Genomic DNA, 13,082 nt, shown 5'->3' with positions numbered 1-13,082 from the left:
CTAAAAATGCCCTTCGGATACAATTCAGAGGCATCGTGGGTTATACATTGAATTGGTGTGTGTTAGTAAGGTGTTGTACACGTATTTTCAGAATGAATGGGGCCCTAAAGTGATGAGCAACGTACGCTTCGCTATCTAAGAAGGGGGGCGAAATGAAATTCAAACTGTCTTGGTGATTTGACGACACCAAACCAAAGGACCGTGAGAAATCATTCATTTGAATATTGAGTATATATACCTTTAAAGGTCCAAACAAACAGCTAGGCTTAATTGTGATGCAGATCATTTGAGTAATTGCACGTGTCGTGCATCCATGGTGAGAGGAGCACATTCATTGAAACAGACTACACTACTACTTACATTAAGTACGTGTATAGACTACAATGTAATCATATACAAAAGTATTGTGCTACGCCTACGAACACAAATACATGATGTCATTCATCACAGTCGTGCTAGACATAAATGCTCAGATGGATGGCAAACATTTCCTGCGGAAGTCCACCAGAGGTCCTTATGATACCATGAACATAGTCATGTGAAATATGCTGTCAGGTATCCCATGAACTGAATTCTATATCATAATCCATTTTAACAAAGGACCACGACAAGCGCGTACACGATCAGGAGTAGAACCTAAATGCATTAGGATTTACAAAACATGCATTGTTGACATCGAGCATGCATTACGCATCCGGAGGCGACGAAATTAGAAGCCAGATGGATCTCATAGCCTACTACACAATGAGGAGAATAACGGAACCCTGAGTAATGTGCTGACAGTTATCATCTTCATTGCATTCACAGTTTACAGTGAGTAGTATTATTTATTTCATATAGCCTAGGATTACATTATCCTAAGGCTATTGGTATTGCATCGAAAGATGGAAATTGTATCCGAGAAATGTATTTCTCGAGGTATTTTCTTATCTAACGAGAGATCAAGAGCGGTGGCGCAAACACGTCCTTGTGGAGCAATTGGCCAATATCCAAATGACATTTACTTGAATGTGTGCGTCTTCTCTGGATGGAACGGTTGTACTTGCGTTGTCTGTCATTTGAGTGGTTGGGAGCGGTTTTATTGCTGATATTGAAAATTGCACTACTGTTAGACACGTTTTAGAAATGGTATTTAAACTTTAGAACGGTTTAATTTGCTAGAAATTAGAAGCAAATAAACACCGGTCTATTTAGCCTATCGGATGTAACGATCGCGGGACCTCTGCGGGGGGGGGTCTACAGTTCTCTTTGCCTGGACAATAACGACATAGGACTTTGATGAATGTACTTGTTTTGTAGAATAAGGCCACTGACAGCTTCGGGCTAAATGTCATCATCCTACTGTGTTTCCCTTTTTGAATGCGCAGCTGCATGGTTCCATTGCACACTGAGAGACCAGTCGTCCCGTGCGGAGTGAGACACCACCGCTGCAGCATCCTGACACAACTGCCCAACCTGGAGAGGTTTAGTGGAGATTATCCTGCACCTCACAGCGACCGACCAGTCCAAAAAGAGTGAATTGAACGAGGAACTGAATGAGGAAAACAAGATGAAATAATGAATAATTCAAAGAGTGCCAAGGAGTTTAAGTGAGAAAGGAACAGAGGATACAATAAAAGGGTGAGTTGTGGAGTTCTCTGATTGCTGTAGTGTGGAGGTGGAAGGGAGGTCATGGTTGGGCGAGGGCTGTGGGTTTGTAAGCCCCGCTTTGGAAAGCGCGGGGGTAGGTTTGGAGTTGTCCCCACTCTCTGTGTGGCGATAGTGTGCGCTGCCCTGTTAGCGCTGCTCTTCGTGGACTCCATTGAGTCATGGGCCACGTCCATGAACATGAACACTATTGTGGAGGCGCAGGGTGGAATCATACCCCCTCAGAGCATCCCCCCAATGAGGCCTGAGGAATACCTCCTCATGCCCAGCCCCCTCGTCTGCCAGCGTGCCAAGCCCTACCTCATCTCCATGGTGACCACCTCCCCAGCCAATCAGAGGGCTCGTCAGGCCATCCGGGACACCTGGGGCGGGGAAGTAAAGGTCAGGGGTCGTCGGGTCATGACCTTGTTCGTTGTGGGAGTGGCCTCTGATCCCGGACTAGCCAAGCTGTTGATAGAGGAGGCGCGTGAACGAGGGGACTTGATCCAGGGTCGCTTCCTGGACACCTACTCCAACCTCACCCTGAAGACCCTCGCCATGCTGGGCTGGGCCCGCCGCTTCTGCCCCCAGGCCCACTACCTGGCCAAAGTGGACGACGATGTCCTGTTCAACCCCAGCGCCCTCCTGCGCTACCTGAACAAAAGCCACGAACAAGGGGACCTGTACCTGGGGAGGGTCCATCTCCACGTGGCGCCAGACCGCAACCCCGACAGCAAGCACTACCTCCCAGCAGGGGCCTACCCTCCCTCTGTCTTCCCAGACTACTGCAGCGGCACAGCCTACGTCTTATCCCACTCCGCCATGCTCAAGATCTCTCAGGCGGCCGCGGCCTCCCCCCTCTCCACCCCTCTGCCCCCCGAGGATGTGTTTGTGGGTCTGTGTGCACGCGCGGCTGGGGTGCTGCCCTCCCACTGCCCGCTGTTCTCAGGTGGCCCTGTGGTTCCCTACGGGCGCTGTTGCTACCAAGCGATGGTGTCCGTCCACCACGTCCCCCCAAGGGAGATGCTCCGGTTCTGGGCTGACGTCCACTCCCCTCCCCTGTGCTCCTGGTTGGGCCAGCGTGTGTCCCTGGGGTTCTGCAAAGTCAGAGCCCTGCTGGGAACTGTCCTCGGAGTGTCAGAGCCCGGGATGTGAAGGTGTTCCTCTCTCCTTGAAAGGAAAGACCACAGTATTATGGGGCTTCTTATGTATTATGGCTCCCGTCACGCTTTACTACTATGAAAAGAACACACACTATGAAAATGTAAATTTATTTTTATTGATTGATTTATACAAGTATTAATTAAATACTTGAATGTATTTATTTTGCTGATGATATTAAGGTGGGCATTTTTTCTAAAAGAAATTACTCAATTGAAGAAGGATAATGTCAAAGACTGGTATACTGAGTGGAATCGCCATGCATATGGGTCATTATACGAGAGAGAGAGAGGGAGAGAGAGAGAGAGACCATGCATATGGGTCATTATACGAAAACGTGCCATTTTGTGTCCCTCGAACAAAACTGCTTAGTAAATCTGAATAAACAACAACATATTTTATAATTTAGTTTCCATATTTCTCTCATCACATAAAACAAATTAATATTTAGTTTGATGTTCCTTCTTTTACTAGCTATTAGGTTTTTAAAAAGTCAAACTGTCACATAAAAACATAGTTATACATAAAGCCTGAAATGTCATTTCATTACTCATGAACCCAGTGCTTAACAACACACAAGCTCCCTAACATCTGGAAGAAAGCCCACATTATAGCACTGTTGAAACCGGGGAAAGATCCATCCGCTCCTAAGAACTTCAGACCAATCTTCACTTTTGAGTCACACCTACAAGCTCTTTGAACGTCTGATCCTCAACAGAATCTGTACCTTTGTTGACGAACACCTTATCCCTAAACAAACAGGTTTCCGCCCTGGCAAGTCAACAACTAGCCAAGTACTCAACCTCACCCAGTACATCGAAGACGGATACGAGGAAGGGATGATGAGAGATAACGTTTATTGCCATTTATGCATACACATTAAGCATACACATATAGGAATTTGATTTGGCGTTACAGTAAGAGCATTTCTAGATGCAATGCAAACAGCAGTGCAGACAGAACACAACAAACTGTAAAACCATAGCTGCCATGTGCGGCGCTATATATGTCCACAGAATACTGTAGAGAAGGGAGGGGGGGGTGGTGGGGTGGCATGGGCGGGGGGAGGGAGATGCGACCGCCCACGACAGAGGGAGAGAGAGAAAGGATGGTAACTGGTGTGGTGTTTGTCGACCTCTCAGCTGCCTATGACACAGTCAATCACAGACGTCTCCTCAGCAAGATCCTGGAGACCACAAGAGACACCCGTCTGACAGAACTGATTGAAAGCATGCTTGAAAATAGGCACTTCTTCGTTGAGCTAGGAGGAAAGAAAAGCAGGTGGCGAAAACTCAAGAATGGCCTTCCACAAGGAAGTGTGCTTGCACCACTTCTCTTTAATATCTACACCAACGACCAACCAAAAAGTGCAGACACCCACCGCTTCATCTATGCAGATGATCTTGGCATAGGTGCACAAGCCACTGATTTCACAGTTGTGGAAGACAGACTCTCCAACGCTCTGGCAGAGCTAACACCGTACTATCAAGAGAACCACCTACGTGCAAACCCATCTAAGACACAGGTGTGTGCCTTCCACCTGAGAAATCGTGAAGCCAAGCGCCAACTGAAGGTCAGCTGGTCAGGAACCTCCCTTGAACACTGTGAGCACCCAGTCTACCTAGGGGTAACCCTGGACAGATGCCTCTCTTTTAAGACCCACACTGAGAAGACCAAGTGTAAAGTGAGTGCGAGGAACAACATCATCCGCAAGCTCACTGGCACAACCTGGGGTGCTAACCCACAGACTCTGAAGTCAACCGCACTAGCTCTCTGCTACTCAGTTGCCGAGTATGCCTGCCCAGTATGGGAGCGAGCTGCCTATGCCAAGAAGCTGGATCCCGCCCTCAATGCTAGCTGCCGCCTTATCACAGGCTGTCTGAAATCAACACCAACAGACCGTCTGTACATCCTGGCAGGCATAGCCCCACCAGAGATACGACGAAATGCAGCAAGCAAAAAAGAGCGCCAACAACAGTCTACTGACCAAAGACATCCTCTCTTTGGCCATGTGCCAGCCAAAAGCCGCCTTAAATCAAGGAAAAGTTTCCTGAAGAGCGTCCCGCCCCTCGGAACACCGAGCACAAGCAGTGAAAGAGTCACTCGGTGGGAAGAAAGGCTGGACAAACTCCCACCAGCAACAACAATGGAGCTAAAGGCGAGCGAGGCACTGCCCCCTGGAGCAGACACCAACTACGCAGTGTGGAAATGCCTAAACAGGATAAGATCTGGTGTTGGACGTACAAAAGTCACTCTCGCCAAATGGGGATACCTAAATGACGGGGACGTTGTGTGCGACTGTGGCACTGAACCACAGACCATGCAGCACCTCCTGATATGCCCCCTGCTGGAACAGGCCTGCACATCAATGGACTTGGCAGAGTTCAATGAGAAGGGACAGCAATGTGTTCAGCTGTGGTTGAATCACATCTAGCCAAGCCTTGTAACTGACTCTCTTGTGGACACGAAAAGAAGAAGAACTCATGAATGGTTTTTATTCTTAGTATGTGTAAAATGTTGAAAAAAATACTATTTAGTCAGGTCCCCAGGGTGTCGTCAACCCTGTTACTTTTAATGAAAGCACCCCTTCAGAGATAATGGACTGTTCCGAAAGTTGCATTTTTTCCAAGAAGTGAAATGATCTGCCTTTTATGAAGTTGATGGTGGAAAGACAAGTAAATGTCCTCTTGTTTTAATGAATTTTCTTGGAATTATGTAACGTCTGACAGAGGGGCTCATTGTGTCAACCCTGTTAGCACAAAAGCATACGTTAAGAAGTTATTTGTTTGTTTAACATTTTTTTTAAAGTACTCAAAAATTAAAACAGGGAAAGTTTAATGACCCATATACATAGCTAGACACATACTATAGATATGCCATTACTGACCTGCAATACAGTATTACACATGCAGTACACACACATACAGTATTGTGTGATATATGCATGCCACAAACAAACGCTTTCTCAAAGACTAGGCAGCTAAATTAGGGACTCGACTCACACCTAACCTAAGGTTCCTGTCTGGATAAACACAAACCTATTTCACTGAGTACTGTATATGAGGGATTCTCTGTAAAAATGCATGAAGTCCCCAACATGTTAGGAAAACATCTGCCTCCACTTTCTGATATAGTGCTGTAGTGTTGTTCCTCTGTGTCTCTAGTGACGCAGCAACCCCATACGCCACCTAACTAGACTCTGTCCAGCTAATCAGACAACTGCAATTATTTACTTAAAAGTTATTAATACTTATGTCTCAAGGTCAAACTGGGTGGCTATGGCTCAGGAGGTAGAGCCGGCATCTAATGATCACAGGTTCGGCGGTTCGATCCCCGGCTGGCCATGTGTTTCGAGGTGTCCTTGGGCAAGACACTGAACCCCAAATTGCTCCCAATGAGCGGGCTGGTGCTTTGCATGGTAGCTTGCCGCCATTGGTGTGTGAATGGGTGAATGAGAGGCCATTGTAAAGCACTTTGGAATAAGACGCTATATAAGTGCAGTCCATTTACCATTTCAAACTAAAAGATGATATGAAGGCACTAAACATGAGGGATAAGGCCATACAGTTACAGTGTTAGATGTGTGATTCAGAGTTATAATGAGGATGTGTGGGACTGGGGAGATGTACCATGTGTCCAGGCGAGGAATAAGGGCTGGAGACAGAGAAGTATGATTGGTTGTGTGATCCAGAGGAGAGATCTGTTACAGTCTGCCTGTCACTCCTAGAGGTTCAACTGTTATATTCAGTCATCAGTACCTCATCAGACATGAAATAAAAAAGATAAATCACCACAGGCAACCACAGACTGGCTGTATGTTTTATCATTGATCCACTGTTTTATGTAACTGTGTTGTTTAACAATTGGAGTGTGAAGTTTTCTTTAGAACTGCAAATGACATGCAAACTGCAGATGTCGATGTCTCTCTCTCTCTCTCTCTCTCTCTCTCTCTCTCTCTCTCTCTCTCTCTCTCTCTCTCTCTCTCTCTCTCTCTCTCTCTCTCTCTCTCTTCCCCTGATTTGCTTTAGTAGTTAAACTAGAACTGATAGCAAATTTCGTAGGAGATGACAGGAATGCTGACAGTATGTTTACCTTCTGTTGCCTAGCCACACGGCAGGTGAATTGTGCTTAAACCAGTTCTAGTCACATTGTCTCATTCATGGAGAAAAAACAAAGATTACATATCAGTTACCCAAGCAGTAGATTCAATCACAATTTTGATTACAATCGTGGCAGAGGTGTGGGGAGGGGTGAGGCAGCGGCCGCCATCTTGAGCAAGGTAAAGCAAGGTAAGACATAGGCCGTGCCGCTGCAGTAGTCTGAGAAGAGGGAGGGAGGGTAACTGTCGGGTTCGCGGTCTGGAGCCATGTGGAGATGGACCAGAACCAGAGCACAATTGGAGCAATGACAAAAGCATTCTCAACGTGAACCATATGTGACTCCACTGGTGGTTGCACACCTATCAAGAATTATATTTTTATTTTAATAATGGGCATCTAGACTTCCTTACAGAATACGATAACTTTATTGTCCATTTGAATGGAAATTCATGTAAAGTCAGCATACAAAATACACAAAATCAATATACAACATCACTACAATACAACCATAAAAAACAATGCTGGAAAGTAAACACACAGGCTCTATTCTGACCCACTGTTCAACAGCCTGACAGTGACACACCGACAGAACTAAAGATGATTACAGGGGATCATTGGCTGATTTTTGAACATTCCACCATTTGTGTGAAGTACAAGAAACATGTCATACATTCCAATGTTAATCTCGCAACATTAGTCATAGTCATAGTAGATTAATTTAAACACGCACCAAACTACACCGGTTTAAGGCGCCCTGGGCGCGGACTCTAAAACAGAGAGAAAACATGATAGTATGGTAACACAGACGGGTAAGGACAACAAAATAAACATGGAGGACGTCCAACATTCATAACCGCACACATTTAAAGACAGACATACATACTATACTGTATATAACACATCAGAAACATCTCAGTAGCCTAGTTCACGACAGTAGTGAGTTTTAAGCAGAGTCTTGAAAGTCTCTAGATCGGGTGCAGTCTTGATGTTCAGTCCTAACCCTAGCTCCAGCCCTAACCCTAGCTCCAGCCTTAACTCTAGCTCCAGGCCTAACCCTAGCTCCAGCCCTAACCCTAGCTCCAGCCTTAACCCTAGCTCCAGCCCTAACCCTAGCTCCAGCCCTAACCCTAGCTCCAGCCCTAACCCTAGCTCCAGGCCTAACCCTAGCTCCAGCCTTAACCCTAGCTCCAGCCCTAACCCTAGCTCCGGTCCTAACCCTAGCTCCAGACTTAACCCTAGCTCCAGCCCTAACCCTAGCTCCAGCCCTAACACTAGCTCCAGCCTTTACCCTAGCTCCAGCCCTAACCCTAGCTCCAGGCCTAACCCTAGCTCCAGCCCTAACCCTAGCTCCAGCCCTAACCCTAGCTCCAGGCCTAACCCTAGCTCCAGCCCTAACCCTAGCTCCAGGCCTAACCCTAGCTCCAGCCCTAACCCTAGCTCCAGCCCTAACCCTAGCTCCAGACTTAACAATTGCTCCAGTGGGAGGTGGTTCCACAGCCGTGGAGCTGCCACTGCAAAGGCCCAGTCTCCCCTTGTTACCAGCTTTGATCAGGGGACCGATCGGCGGATAGGACGGATCTTACGCTGGAGGCATAGTCCAAGAGTTCTGTGATGTAATGTGGGGCGAGGCCATTTAAGGCTTAGGGTTAGGGTTAACATGAGGGTGCACCTTAGGCTTAGCTTGTTGGCTTGGCTTAACATAATTGTTCCTAGTAATAACTAATCTTTCCTGTTTGTTACCTGCACCGCTTACTTCACCATCTGGGTGTGATTGTTTGTCTTCTGCATGTTTTGATTTGGCATTTGGCATTGACAGTGACATCCTTACGAAGGGAAGAGTAAGATGCCAGTACAGATGTTGTGATTGGGTTTATTGTCAGTGAGCCCCTGGTCTGTACAGAGGCGCATGCACGCTGCATCACCCTGACCCAACCCCAGAGTCATGGCATTAGATCAATACTCCCCATTCCAAATCATTAACTGATCATTATTATTTTATGTTTTTAGGGCATTTCTGATTTATTGGCATAGAAGGAGTTCAGCTCCGCCAGCTGAGGGTCGCCCTGTGGCGCAGGAGGTAGGTGTCGCCGTCTAATGATCACAAGGTTGGCAGATCAGCGGTTCGAGCCCCGGCTGGCCACATGTCGAAGTGTCCTTGGGCAAGACACTGAACCCCAAAATTGCTCCCAGTGAGCGGGCCAGCGCCTTGCATGGCAGCTTGCCGCCATTGGTGTGTGAATGTGTGTGTGAATGGGTGAATGAGAGGCGCTGTAAAGCGCTTTGGAGCAGCAAAAAAGGCACTATATAAGTGCAGTCCATTTACCATTTGAATCCCCTGCCACACCTGCCTGGAGTCATTGCTCTGGAAGCAGTCCTCAATCTTCCCCTTGTAGTCAGCCTTGGACCTCTTGATTCCTCGCTTCAGGTTGGCTCTGGCAGTGCTGTATAGCTCCCCATCCCCAGGCCTGAAGGCGGTGTCCCTCTCTCTGAGCAGACGCTGCACCTCTCCCGTCACGGCTTCGTATTGGGATACACCCGGATACTCTTGTGACAGAGTCTGTGCAGTGCTTGATGTATCCCAGCACCAATGAGGCGTACAGTTCCAGGTCCTCCTGTTCAAAGACCTCCCAGTCGGTGGTCTCGAAACAGTCTTGCAGCTGTGAGGTGGCGCCAGGTTTTAACTGTCTTTGATATGGCCGGGGCACTCCTCCTGATGGGGGTGTATGATGGGATTAGGAGCAGGGACACATGGTGTGACTGGCCTAGATGAGCTAGTGCTTTAGCTCTGTAGCCCAGCTTGATATTGGTGTAGACCTTGTCCAGTGAGTTGTCTCCTCTTGTGGCACATTTAACATGCTGGTAGAATCTAGGAAGTACTCCCTTCAGGTCAGCATGGTTAAAGTCCTGAACAGCCTCAGGATACGTATTTTGTTGGTTGCTGATGGTGCTATGCAGCTGGCCTAGCACTGCGTTAGCATTAGCATCCGGTGGAATGTACACAGAACGGCATTAAATTCCCTTGGAAGGTAAATGGGTCGGCATTTAACAGTCAAATATTCTAGGGAGCAGTCCAAAAGGACTCATTGTCCTTTTGAATGGAAATTCATGCTGTGAAGTCAGCATACAAAATACACAAAATCAATAAACATCACTACAATACAACCATAAAACAACACTGGAAAGTACACACTATTCCTTCGCATACTATTCCACCATGCATCAAGGCTCCATTCTGACCCATGAGTCCATGACCCACTGTTCAACAGCCTGACAGTGACACACCAACACAACTAAAGATGGATTTACAGCGGTGTTGTCTTATTTCCCAGGAAAGGCAGAGATATTGAGACAAATTAATTTAGATGGAAATACTAAACTTAATTTGGATATAGACTGATTTTTTTATTTTTTATGTTCCAGTCGACAAATACTGCATATTAAGAGAACCTTGACAGAAATAATCCACACATAGGCAGACATTTCATAGTCGGTGCTGCTTCTGTACTTGACGTGTGTGTGTGTGTGTGTGTGTGTGTGTGTGTGTGTGTGTGTGTTCGTATCATGAGATTTAAACCAATCAGGAGTTGCTATGCATCACATGCCAATCAGGGGGGCAGTAGGGAAGTCTTAGGAGACACATAATAGGGGAAAAGCAGGTGTCTCAGGAGACGCAGTGCTGGGGTGTAGTAGATGTCTCAGTAGGAGCAGTTATGGTGTAGAGATGGGTCTTCAGTCTCCGACGGAAGATTGGTAGTGACTCTACAGTTCTGACAGCCCATTCCACCAGCACACCTCTGCGCAGAGTGATCACAAAAGGTTTCCAGTTTCTGGGTGTTCCAGACAGACCTTACTGTTCTTATGACAATGCAAATGCCAGCAGTTGAGTGGCGGAACTGGTCTCCATTGTCTCAGGTGTACAGTACTGGGTTTGAAATGGAAATTACCAACTGTCGCTATACAGTGAATTGAAGTACAATATATACAGTATACAGTATACATGTCATACATCCCAATGCTAATCTCTCAACATTCCGTGCACCCTTTTTTGGGGTTAGGAAACATATTGTTCACATAATAACTCATCTTTCCTGTTTGTTATCTGCACCGCTTACTTCACCATCTGGGTGTGATTGTTTGTCTAAAAGACAGTAGAGATTGACAGGAAGGGTGGGTGAGAGAGAGGAGGGTATGACATGCAGGATATGTGTGTGCTGCACCTCTTAAGCGCCCCAACTGATCATTATTCAACAACCTCACACTCCTAAAGACTCATGGAAACCTACAGATTCATGGCGACCACTGGCGGTGAATCTGACGTAGTAGACTCCTCTCACTGCTACCTGTAGGGCTGTGTGGATGTTAGTGAAGACTGCTGTAATCCAGCATGGTCTCTGTGTTGAAGGGACCGATAACTCTGCCCCTTCTTCTTTCGTGTAACGTCAGAGGTCCAACTCGGTGTCGCCCCAACCCAGCAGAGAATGAATGGACATCTTTGGTCTGTCTCAATCCAGTTCACACTTCCCCTCGCTCCGGCCCCCGAGGCGGAGAGTTCTGCTGTTTGGACTGCTTTGTTACATTCAGGCTTCCGCATTCTTCAGGTCCACTCTACAGCTCTAGCTTTTTTTCCCTTTTTTTGTTTGTTTACCATTTAGCCAGATGTTTTTATCTGATATTAAAGGGATAGTCTCACAGGAGGAACTTAGGGCTAAGTGCTGTACTCAAGGGCACACTAGTCCCTTGATCAATTAGAGAAATCCCAGGTGGGATTTGAACCACCACTAGCCCCCCACCACTACTACTCTGTTCTACCATCATGTCTCTTAGTGGGATAGTGGGTCAGTTTGGGTTGTTTCTATCGATTCATTCTCTCCAACCCCTCCACACTCTTATTTATTTTTTTAAAGTTATTTTTTGAGTGGGCAGTCCCACTCATATTTTTCATTTTATTGACAGATACAGTAGAGATTTAGACAGGAAGGATGGGTGAGAGAGAGAAGGATGACATGCAGGATATGTCCCCGGCCGGAATCGAACCGGGGACCCTGCTTTACGCTTAACTCGCTACGCCAGCACCCCTCCACACTCTTCTTACTCTTCCTGACCCCATGCCCCTGACAGGCCTGTGAGGGCTGACACTCCTTCTCTTTATCCGGTCTCTTCACAACACACAGATCTTTCAAATTCCTTGGCACTCACATCAGTAACTCCCTCAAATGGAACACCAACACAGACTTCATCACCACAAAAGCCCACCAATGACTATTCTTTCTCAGACAGCTCAAAAAATTCAAAGTAAAACAAAACCTCCTCCTTCAGTTCTACACCGCCATCATTGAGAGCATACTCACCTCATCCATCGCAGTTTGGTACGGCAGCTCGGACAGTAAATCAAAAAGAAAACTACAGCGAATAGTAAGAAAATCATCCAAGATCATCGGCACCCCTCTCCCATCAGTTGAATCACTATATCTCAAACGCACCACAAATAGAGCACATAAAATTATCTCTGACCCCTTCCACCCTGCTCACCACCTGTTTCAACTGTTGCCCTCTGGACGGCGCTACCGATCCCTGGCCACCAAAACATCCCGTTTCAAAAACAGTTTTTTCCCCTCTGCTATAAGGACTCTCAACACCTGACTCACTGCACTAACCCTGCCAGACGTACTGCACTTTATAAATTGTAAACATGTTCTTGTCTTGTGGTTGTGTGTTCATGTCCATGTGATAGTTATGTGCAATGTGTGTATGTTTTTTTGACACTGCTGTATTGAGCTGTACCGAAAACAAATTCCACCGACCTAGGTCGTGTGGTCATTAAACGATTAATTCATTAATTCATACCACTGGACTGGCTTATAGTAGCTTTATACACACATCGATGCAAACCAGGGTTAGATTGTCAACTGAAAATGTGAAAATAACAGAATCAGATAAGATTTAATTCTAAGAAAGAGCTGATCATGTCAGGACATTCTATTCCAATAATTTCACAGTGATGGTTTAATATTTGGAAAGGTTGTGTTGATAGCAGCTGAGAAAAGTCCAGACGCTGATGGTCTCTAGCCGGTTCATGCAGGGTTATTCTTTCATCAACACAAGTGACCTTTATTCCAACTTCTATGTTCAGCAAAAACGTGTTAGCAACATTACAATACTTATAATAATAAGGCGATGCTTAGTTCCAAGGTGTTG

The 13,082-nt window shown here is 46.4% G+C and overlaps 1 protein-coding gene across 1 annotated transcript; it reads left to right on the top strand.

Moving 5' to 3' along the window:
- Positions 1 to 1,671: 1,671 nt before the first annotated feature.
- On the top strand, positions 1,672 to 2,781 carry LOC308160322 (beta-1,3-galactosyltransferase 5-like; the record flags this gene model as incomplete). Its single annotated transcript, XM_080534239.1, has 1 exon — positions 1,672 to 2,781. The coding sequence occupies one exon, from the start codon at positions 1,672 to 1,674 to the stop codon at positions 2,779 to 2,781; it is 1,110 nt and encodes a 369-aa protein (XP_080390365.1).
- Between the last annotated feature and the right edge of the window lie 10,301 nt (positions 2,782 to 13,082).

Source organism: Nansenia antarctica (genome assembly GCF_963989245.1).
Source record: "Nansenia antarctica genome assembly, chromosome: 6".
Taxonomy (NCBI): Eukaryota; Metazoa; Chordata; class Actinopteri; order Argentiniformes; family Microstomatidae; genus Nansenia; species Nansenia antarctica.
The sequence above is the reverse complement of the archived record's forward strand: the minus strand, read 5'-3'. Positions and strand labels throughout refer to the sequence as shown.